The following is a 10,442-nucleotide window of genomic DNA, read 5'->3' as shown; positions in this document are numbered from 1 at the left end:
ACGTTTGCTGTCCAGTACCTCAATCTTTGAAGCGTGTCTGTAGTGAACCCACGAATGAAATTCTGCTTATCTGTTCTGCTCATACATGGCCGACGTTGAGCTGCTTGATACTCACCAGCAGTAGTCAATCTCCATAATCCCCATGTTAGACAAGCAATACCATGTTTCAGCCTGGTACAAAAACACAGTTTGGTCTCTAAGGCTTAAAATGTGCATTAGTGCGGACGCTCCGGTGGTGTTCGTTACATCCACGTCTTTGCCAGTTTTTAGGTTGATCGTGAGGTGGCAGAGGCAGCACACTGAGCTGCAGAAACCTGTGGCTGATGTCACGCACACGGTGTGCAACATGCAGCAAACACTGTCACTACTACAGCTGCAGCAGCTTAGGAAGCTCATTGTCAAAACTTATGTGTTCTACTCTATATAATTCACATAAATTGCATTCAATGTGGCATTAAACTCTTAGAAAATCAATGTAATTCAAATTTGATTTGAAAGGAACCCTGACAGTGTTTTCTTATATGTGTCATCCTTCATTCACACCTGTAAACCGGTCAAACCAGTGTTGTATAGTCAGTAAAATAAAAGGCTGGTCGGGCTGCTCGCAGCTGCATCTTCGACTTGAACGTCCGCTCAAACATACTTTTAATTTCAGGAGTCGAACTCGGGCTGCCGCTCGATCAGGACGGTCGTGTCGTTCTCTTTCCTGGTGGTCGGATCGAGGCAGGACACGCCGAGAGCGATCAGACACAACCACACCTGCAGACAGACGAACAACGAGTCAGTCGTGTTCCGTGTCTTAGAAAGAGGCTCTATTAGTCACTCAGACTCCAATCACTAGACTTGGACTGAGAAGTATTTGCATTTTTGCATAAAAAATAAATTAAATCAATGAATCATTTCAGCTCTACTCCAATTATTTTTATCCCAGTGACCAGGAACATAAAGATATAAAGGGTGTCCACATTTCTTGAAACAAAATCAAATCAGATTTTTCTTTTGTTTACATGAAACCATCATTTAAAAGGTCCAGTGTGTCGATTTAGAGGCATCTATCATCTGATTGTAACCACCTCGTCTCACCCTGCGCTCCTAACAAGACGCTAAAAAACACGCGAGGCGTGATGTAGAAGGACACGAGCGCTGCAGGTATACAAGTACGACAAACTCCAGTGGGTCGCAGGGTTTTTGCAGTTTGTCAGGAAGAAAGCGACAGCTTTGTAAATATTTGTAGAAATCTGCGGTGCACCTGCAGCCCGAATGTGACCTACCAAGTATCAATGAACGTCAGGTACGCTATGGAGAAGAACGCTGCCAACACAATACAGCCACACGCTGTGAAGGGCGCTCACGTAGACCACGACAAAGTACATGTTGATGCCACACACCAACAGATCACCAGTCCCCTCCGACTTAAACACCCTGCAGGAAGAAGAGAAGAAGTTTGTCTAAAAAGGAGAAACAGTGAGCTTTCTTATTCATTTCTCCGTCTATTAATTTAGATAACTACAATCCGTTGGCAAACTCGTGCATGAGAGAGGGCAGACTGGTGAAGGTGAGGATGGGGAGGAGGCGAATGGCAACTGGGAGAGAAAAAGAAGAAGAATTATGATATATTACAATATGACCTATAGAGAGAACCCTGTATTTGTGACAACTTATTTATAATTTCCACAGTTAGTACTGGATGATTTTTACATTTATACTTTAATAAGTCTGTCCGATGTTTGGAGGAGTTTGTCCTTCTCTCGTGTTTACAGTCCGTCCTGTCCAAGCAGAGCTGTGTTTTTAAATTTGGATATTTATTTAACGGCTTTCCATCAGAGAGTTTTGTGTCCATCAACTTTTTATGTCTGAGAAATAGAAATAAAGACAGTCTGACAGATAGATGTTTATTATCATTTGTCTACTTTAATATTCATTTTATCTATTTATTATTACTTTTTTAATTAAATTCTTAGCAAAAACATAAAAAAAATATTACAAGTGTTCATAAAATTATAATACATCTCAGATTACAGAGTTTTTATTTATTTATTCATTTTTGTCTATCTATATTTGTATGTTTTATTATTACAATCATCATTTAGTATTTTATTATTATTATTATTATTATTATTATCAGTGTTTTATTTATTATTTATTTATTTTATTTTTTACTTCCTCACTACAAAGTGATAAGATGGTGTTGGGTGGGTTCTCTTTTACCGTGTGAAGCTTTGTGTTTCTGTGTGTACACAATAAAGTTTGATTGAATGACGATTGTGATAAACAACTTTGTTATTAGACAGTGAGATTAAGATTTGGTTATTTACCTATTTGATCTGGTTCCAGGTTCTGGTTATGTGACCAATCTTCTTGCCTGTATATTTCATATTTATTTTATATTTTAATCATGTGAGTGCATCACCGGTGATGATAACCTGAAAAGCCCTTCAGATTACGTGCTATGAGACGATGCAGAGCCGATAAAAACAGGCGAAGGTGGAGAGATGTTGGTGAATGCTTGTCATGGATGAAGCGTCGGCCTCACCGCATGCTCTGCAGCACGTTCAGGAAGTCGTTCATGCCCGCAGGTGCTGGATGTCTGGAAGATGGCGACCAGCAGGTGGGAGTGATGCGAGGGAGCGGGTTAACAACACCCGAGGAAACGAGACCAGTGCAAGTCCAGGAAACCTGAGGGCGGGAAAAGAAATCTCAAGAAATCTGATCCTTTACAACAAAGTAAATGCCATAGAGACTGATTCAGACGTTTTAAGCGTCACTGACCTCCATGAAAAACTGACCAGAGTACGCCCGGTCATGGTGGAGCTCTGACCCGCTGCGAGGATCCCCACGGCCCAGATGTAGAGAGCTGCCGGGCCGAAGAAGCAGCCCAACACCACTCCCTGCAACAGACACCCAGACAGAGCTCATCACCAGATTCACCATCACGAATAAGCTGTGGTAACAGCGGCATCTGTACGTACTCCTCTGTAGATGTCCACCTGCAGAGTTTCATTGTTCAGAGGGAACAGATCTAAATGAGGGAGTCCCTGACTGGTTGCAGACCGTGTACTGAAATAAAAGAACACCACACAATATCTGTAGCACAGCAGCCAAAGAACACACACATCTCTTGTTCAGCTCGCCGCACGGACACTCACCACCTCCTCGTTCGTGGCGGTCGTAAAAAGCCTCGGCGAAAACAGCCACCACAAACACGTTGATGAGGAACGAGACGAACAGCGCGATGGTCGCCGATGAGGAAATATTTGTTGGCTTCTTAACCTCCTTCTTGTTCGACCGATCCACTTCTCGAGACTGAGAGGAGAACGTTCGCACAGTTTAAGATTAAGACAACTGATTGGAAATGTTAAAAAGAGGGATGTTGTATCCATCCATCGCACCTTGACGAGAGCGGAGTGGAGGTAAATGTTGTGAGGCATGATGACGGCTCCCACGATGCCGACGGCTTGACCCAGCTGGACGGGTCCGCAGCCCTCGCAGTACGGTACAAACATCCCCTTTAACAGCTCGCTGGTCTGGACTCATGTCACGTACTGAAAGACAGGGAACGAGTTCGGGTTACAACACAGGAAAAACCATAAAAATTAGACCCGTGTGCGGTCCACCGCACCAACTATTTCACAGATTCTGGTGAAACGGGATCATATTTGGGGAAATGTTCCTGATGGACAGTGAAGTAAACTGCTGACAGCTGTAGCTGCTGTTAGCTCATCGTCAGCTTGGCGGTGAGCTCAGAGCGACGGGTACCCGTCGCTCTGAGCTCACCGCCAAGCGGACGAACTAGTTTTTGTACCAAACAGGCGTTATGGACTACCAGGAAGAAGAAGAGGAGGTAACCAGGCTCAGCAGCTTCTATGGACATAATGGCAGAGGAGAAGAGAGTGAAGAGGACGCTGACGGAGGAAGCTAAGAAGAGAAAAGTGGAGAGTGAGCGAGCAAGAAGCCGCCGGACAAGAGTAAATGAGAGTTTATGATAGACAGTGAAGTAAACTGCTGAAAGCTGTAGCTGCTGTTAGCTCAGTTTGTTAGTCGGGCTGCCCAGGCTGTGAGTTAAAGGTGTTTTATACCTCATATCCAAAGGTGATGGCCATGATGGTGATGAAAAACCAAAGAAGGCTTCCAGCTTCCTGAGACCTGCACAAAGAATTGAAGAAGTTTTATTCTTATAATATTTAATAACAATAATTAGGGCCCGAGCACAGCGAGGCCCTATGTATTTCGAACGCTGAGCGACGTTTAAGAGTAAATCGCATTTTCCACAGCCCATATCCCCCCCAAAACTCACGAAAATTTGCCTACCCCCCCAATGTCAGGCGTAAAATTACGTATTTTGGAGGTCTCACAATGCACGCGCGCATACGCCTCCAGAGCGCCACCTAGGTGCGCGTTTTTGCCGGTGCCCCTCGCCACGGTTTCGCCCACGTGCACACACACACATATCTGTAGCACAGCAGCCAAAGAACACACACATCTCTTTTGTTCAGCTCGCCGCACGGACACTCACCACCTCCTCGTTCGTGCGGTCGTAAAAAGCCTCGGCGAAAACAGCCACCACAAACACGTTGATGAGGAACGAGACGAACAGCGCGATGGTCGCCTCGATGAGGAAATATTTGTTGGCTTCTTTAACTTCCTTCTTGTTTGACCGATCCACTTCTCGAGACTGAGAGGAGAACGTTCGCACAGTTTAAGGCAACTGATTGGAAATTTCAAAAAAAGAGGGATGTTGTGTCCATCCATCGCACCTTGACGAGAGCGGAGTGGAGGTAAATGTTGTGAGGCATGATGACGGCTCCCACGATGCCGACGGCTTGACCCAGCTGGACGGGTCCGCAGCCCTCGCAGTACGGTACAAACATCCCCTTTAACAGCTCGCCTTGGTCTGGACTCACTGTCACGTACTGAAAGACAGGAAACGAGTTCAGGTTACAACACAGGAAAAACACATAAAATTAGACCCCGGGCGGTCACACGGCACCAACTATTTCACCGATTCTGGTGAAACTGGATCATATTTTATGGAGGAAATGTTTATGATGGACAGTGAAGTAAACTGCTGACAGCTGTAGCTGCTGTTAGCTCAGTTCGTCAGCTTGGCGGTGAGCTCAGAGCGACGGGTACCCGTCGCTCTGAGCTCACCGCCAAGCTGACGAACTGAGCTAACAGCAGCTACAGCTGTCAGCAGTTTACTTCACTGTCCATCAGGAACATTTCCTCCATAAAATATGATCCAGTTTCACCAGAATCGGTGAAATAGTTGGTGCCGTGTGACCGCCCGGGGTCTAATTTTATGTGTTTTTCCTGTGTTGTAACCTGAACTCGTTTCCTGTCTTTCAGTACGTGACAGTGAGTCCAGACCAAGGCGAGCTGTTAAAGGGGATGTTTGTACCGTACTGCGAGGGCTGCGGACCCGTCCAGCTGGGTCAAGCCGTCGGCATCGTGGGAGCCGTCATCATGCCTCACAACATTTACCTCCACTCCGCTCTCGTCAAGGTGCGATGGATGGACACAACATCCCTCTTTTTTTGAAATTTCCAATCAGTTGCCTTAAACTGTGCGAACGTTCTCCTCTCAGTCTCGAGAAGTGGATCGGTCAAACAAGAAGGAAGTTAAAGAAGCCAACAAATATTTCCTCATCGAGGCGACCATCGCGCTGTTCGTCTCGTTCCTCATCAACGTGTTTGTGGTGGCTGTTTTCGCCGAGGCTTTTTACGACCGCACGAACGAGGAGGTGGTGAGTGTCCGTGCGGCGAGCTGAACAAAAGAGATGTGTGTGTTCTTTGGCTGCTGTGCTACAGATATGTGTGTGTGTTCTTTTATTTCAGTACACGGTCTGCAACCAGTCAGGGACTCCCCATTTAGATCTGTTCCCTCTGAACAATGAAACTCTGCAGGTGGACATCTACAGAGGAGTACGTACAGATGCTGCTGTTACCACAGGTCGGCACGTTCACTTATTCGTGATGGTGAATCTGATGATGAGCTCTGTCTGGGTGTCTGTTGCAGGGAGTGGTGTTGGGCTGCTTCTTCGGCCCGGCAGCTCTCTACATCTGGGCCGTGGGGATCCTCGCAGCGGGTCAGAGCTCCACCATGACCGGGACGTACTCTGGTCAGTTTGTCATGGAGGTCAGTGACGCCTTAAAACGTCTGAATCAGTCTCTATGGCATTTACTTTGTTGTAAAGGATCAGATTTCTTGAGATTTCTTTTCCCGCCCTCAGGGTTTCCTGGACTTGCACTGGTCTCGTTTCGCTCGGGTGTTGTTAACCCGCTCCCTCGCCATCACTCCCACCCTGCTGGTCGCCATCTTCCAGGACATCCAGCACCTGACGGGCATGAACGACTTCCTGAACGTGCTGCAGAGCATGCAGGTGAGGCCGACAGCTTCATCCACTGACAAGCATTCACCAACATCTCTCCACCTTCGCCTGTTTTTATCGGCTCTGCATCGTCGCATAGCACGTAATCTGAAGGGCTTTTCAGGTTATCATCACCGGTGATGCATCAACATGATTAAAATATAAAATAAAATATGAATATACAGGCAAGAAGGATTTGGTCAATAACCAGAACCTGGAACCAGATCTAAAAAGGTAAAATAACCAAAATCTTAATCTTACTGTCTAATAACAAAGTTGTTTATCACAATCAGTCATTCAATCAAACTTTATTGTATACACACAGATAACACAAAGCTTCACACGGTAGAAGAGAACCCACCCAACACCATCTTATCACTTTGTAGTGAGGAAGTAAAAATAAATAAATAAATAAAATAAAACACTGATAATTAATAATAATAATAATAATAATAAATACTAAATGATGATTGTAATAATAAAACATACAAATATAGATAGACAAAAATGAATAAATAAATAAAAACTCTGTAATCTGAGTGTATTTATAATTTTATGAACCACTTGTAATATTTTTTTGTATGTTTGCTTAAGAATTTAATTAAAAAGATAATTAATAAAATAGATAAAATGAATATTAAAGTAGACAAATGATAATAATAACATCTATCTGTCAGACTGTCTTTATTTCTATTTCTCAGACATAAAATGTTGATGGACACAAAACTCTCTGATGGAAAGCCGTTAAATAAATATCCAAATTTAAAAACACAGCTCTGCTTGGACAGATGACGGACTGTAAACACGAGAGAAGAGACAAACTCCTCCAAAACATCGAGACATGACTTTATTAAAGTATAAATGTAAAAATCATCCAGTACTAACTGTGGAAATTATAAATAAAGGTCTGTCACAAATACAGGCCTGGTTCTTTTTATATGAGGTCAATATTTGTAATATATCATAATTCTTCTTCTTTTTCTCTCCCAGTTGCCATTCGCCCTCATCCCCATCCTCACCTTCACCAGTCTGCCCTCTCTCATGCACGAGTTTGCCAACGGATTGTAAGTTTATCTAAATTAATAAGACAGAGAAATTAATAAGAAAGCTCATTGTTTCTCCTTTTTAGACAAACTTCTTCTCTTCTTCCTGCAGGGTGTTTAAGATCGGAGGAGGACTGGTGATCCTGTTGGTGTGTGGCATCAACATGTACTTTGTCGTGGTCTACGTGAGCGCCCTTCACAGCGTGTGGCTGTATGTGTTGGCAGCGTTCTTCTCCATAGCGTACCTGACGTTCATTGGATACTTGGTAGGTCACATCGCGGCTGCAGGTGCACCGCAGATTTCTACAAATGTTTACAAAGCTGTCGCTTTTTCCTGACAAACTGCAAAACCCCTGCGACCACTGGAGTTTGTCGTACTTGTAATACCTGCAGCGCTCGTGTCCTTTACATCACGCCTCGCGTGTTTTTTAGCGTCTTGTTAGGAAGCGCAGGGTGAGACGAGGTGGTTACAATCAGATGATAGATGCCTCTAAATCTGACACACTGGACCTTTTTAAATGATGGTTTCATGTAAACAAAAGAAAAATCTGATTTGATTTTGTTTCAAAGAAATGTGGACACCCTTTATATCTTTATGTTCCATGGTCACTGGGATAAAAATAATTGGAGTAGAGCTGAAATGATGAATTAATTTGTGCAAAAATGCAAATGCTTCTCAGTCCAAGTCTAGTGATTGGAGTCTGAGTGACTAATAGAGCCTCTTTCTAAGACACGGAAACCGACTGACTCGTTGTTCGTCTGTCTGCAGGTGTGGTTGTGTCTGATCGCTCTCGGCGTGTCCTGCCTCGATCCGACCACCAGGAAAGAGAACGACACGACCGTCCTGATCGAGCGGCAGCCCGAGTTCGACTCCTGAAATTAAAAGTATGTTTGAGCGGACGTTCAAGTCGAAGATGCAGCTGCGAGCAGCCCGACCAGCCTTTTATTTATACTGACTATACAACACTGGTTTGACCGGTTTACAGGTGTGAATGAAGGATGACACATAATAAGAAAACACTGTCAGGGTTCCTTTCAAATGAAATTTGAATTACATTGATTTTCTAAGAGTTTAATGCCACATTGAATGCAATTTAATGTGAATATGAATATAGAGTAGAACATTAAGTTTTGACAATGAGCTTCCTAAGCTGCTGCAGCTGTAGTAGTGACAGTGTTTGCTGCATGTTGCACAGCGTGTGCGTGACATCAGCCGCAGGTTTCACGATCAATCTAAAAACTGGCAAAGACGTGGATGTAACAACACCCACCTGAGCGTCCACGCTTTTAATCCTGCATCATTTTAAGCCTTAGAGACCAAAACTGTTTTTTGTACCAGGCTGTAAACATGTTTATTTCTGCTGTCTAACATGGGGACTTATGGAGACTGACTCGCTTCTGGAGCCAGCCTCAAGTGGACGTTTGAGGAACTGCAGTTTTTTTGGCACTTCACAGCTTCAAAGATTTGCCGCTTGGTTGAAACGTCACCAAAAAGGCTCGGACAACTTCTTGCAGCACAAATCTACAAAAACAAGAAGTGTGTCCCATCTCCTGACAACCGTCAAGAGAAAATATGAACAAGTTATATTTAATTAAGACTTTTTTTTGTTGTTGTTGTTGTTGAGGAAACTGAATTCAGTGTTTTTGCAGGCCCTCTGTGCAGGTTTTCTTTGGGCCACAGGGAGGCAGTACAGGCCACAGAGGAGACTCCTCAGATACAGTGAATGTCTCCTCACCACCAGAGCTGTTCAACATAACACAACACAATAAATGACATGGTGTGTTACATCATGTTTTACGCGTTCTTACGGCCGCACAGAACAGAGACGGCGTCTCAAACCGAGCCACGCAGAACAGAACAGAGCCACGCAGAGCTGGGCAGCAGTGATCATGTTTGACTGGTGTGTTCATTCAGAGGTGGCTGCTGTCTGACATGCCTGTGGTGTTGGTATGTCTGAAGACTTGCAACTATTGTGTAACTGCAAGCAAGCACTGCTGGTTTCAGTGTTGCTCGAATTCCAGGCCTTGAAATGTTTCAGCCTTTTTTTTTTTTTTGCAAGGCGAGGAAGGAGAGGCGGATGGACAGGTTTTTCTTTGCATTGTGGCGGGGAACTTTTTTTTTTCTTGTCATGGAGAGAGAGTTATGTAAGAGGGGAGAGTCTTCCCACCTCCCCTCTCTGTTTTTGTTTTTCTCAATGAGCCAATGTCTCCCTGCCTAGGCCTCACAGCCTGTCCAGTAGGCCCCTTTCCTGGAAACATAGCCTAGCAGAGGCCACTCAGGGGCAGGCCTGCGAGGTGGGAGGGTAAGGGGAAGGAGTGGAGGGGAAGGAAAGGAAAGGAAGGGGGGGGGGGGCTCTTCCAGCAAATCACATGATTGTAGACCCTTTACAGTCCCAGCCCTTACATGAGCCTCAGATGCTGCGAGCACATTTCAGCAGCTAGTTTGTCATCAACATGATGGGATGTAGCTAATGCATGAGGCTGTAAGAAGACGCTGTGGATTCCCAGGTGTGAGATGTAGAAATAGAACCACAACGCCTGATGGATGGAGTGTGTGTGTGTGTGTGTGTGTGTGTGTGTGTGCGTGCGTGTGCGCGCATGTGGAAGAGGTTAATTATTGCTTTTTCTAGCCATTAATGTCAACAACACTGCAGATTTTTACCGTAATATAAAGAGTGTTGTATATAATTGTATTTCAGGGGCATTTTTATCCTCATTAATGTGATTATATTTGTATGTTTGTATGATTTATTGTTGATATATTTGTTGTTTTGACTGATTTAAAGAGTTGTAATCAGAAAAAAACAACCAATCAGTGTGTTATTGGATTGTAAACAAACACAATAAACCACAGTGTGGATTATTCAAGGATAACCGCACGTCTTCTCCTCGTGTGATGTTTATTCCCCCTCTTCTCACCTCATGTTTTTTGCTCTGTACTCCTGTTGGCAGACGTAAGACGGATGTAGCTGTAACTTGTATCTGATGTTCTGAGGGTCACATGTTTTTGGATGGGTTCAACTCCAGCAAAA

At 44.2% G+C, this 10,442-nt stretch overlaps 1 protein-coding gene across 1 annotated transcript in view; it reads left to right on the top strand.

Annotated features, from left to right (window-relative positions):
* LOC104928346 (natural resistance-associated macrophage protein 2) overlaps positions 1-9,527 on the top strand; it is a 15,199-nt gene extending 5,672 nt beyond the window's left edge. Inside the window, exons 8-16 of the mRNA XM_027288938.1 lie at positions 4,323-4,365; positions 5,329-5,502; positions 5,585-5,743; positions 5,835-5,921; positions 6,016-6,135; positions 6,230-6,379; positions 7,358-7,431; positions 7,523-7,676; positions 8,180-9,527. Of these exons, the coding sequence (XP_027144739.1) occupies positions 4,323-4,365; positions 5,329-5,502; positions 5,585-5,743; positions 5,835-5,921; positions 6,016-6,135; positions 6,230-6,379; positions 7,358-7,431; positions 7,523-7,676; positions 8,180-8,287 (1,069 nt within the window). The 3' untranslated portion in view covers positions 8,288-9,527. The remainder of the gene's footprint in view (positions 1-4,322; positions 4,366-5,328; positions 5,503-5,584; positions 5,744-5,834; positions 5,922-6,015; positions 6,136-6,229; positions 6,380-7,357; positions 7,432-7,522; positions 7,677-8,179) is intronic.
* Positions 9,528-10,442: the final 915 nt, after the last annotated feature.

This window comes from Larimichthys crocea, chromosome XV (assembly GCF_000972845.2).
Source record: "Larimichthys crocea isolate SSNF chromosome XV, L_crocea_2.0, whole genome shotgun sequence".
Classification (NCBI taxonomy): Eukaryota; Metazoa; Chordata; class Actinopteri; family Sciaenidae; genus Larimichthys; species Larimichthys crocea.
This window is presented reverse-complemented; position numbering and strand designations above follow the sequence as displayed.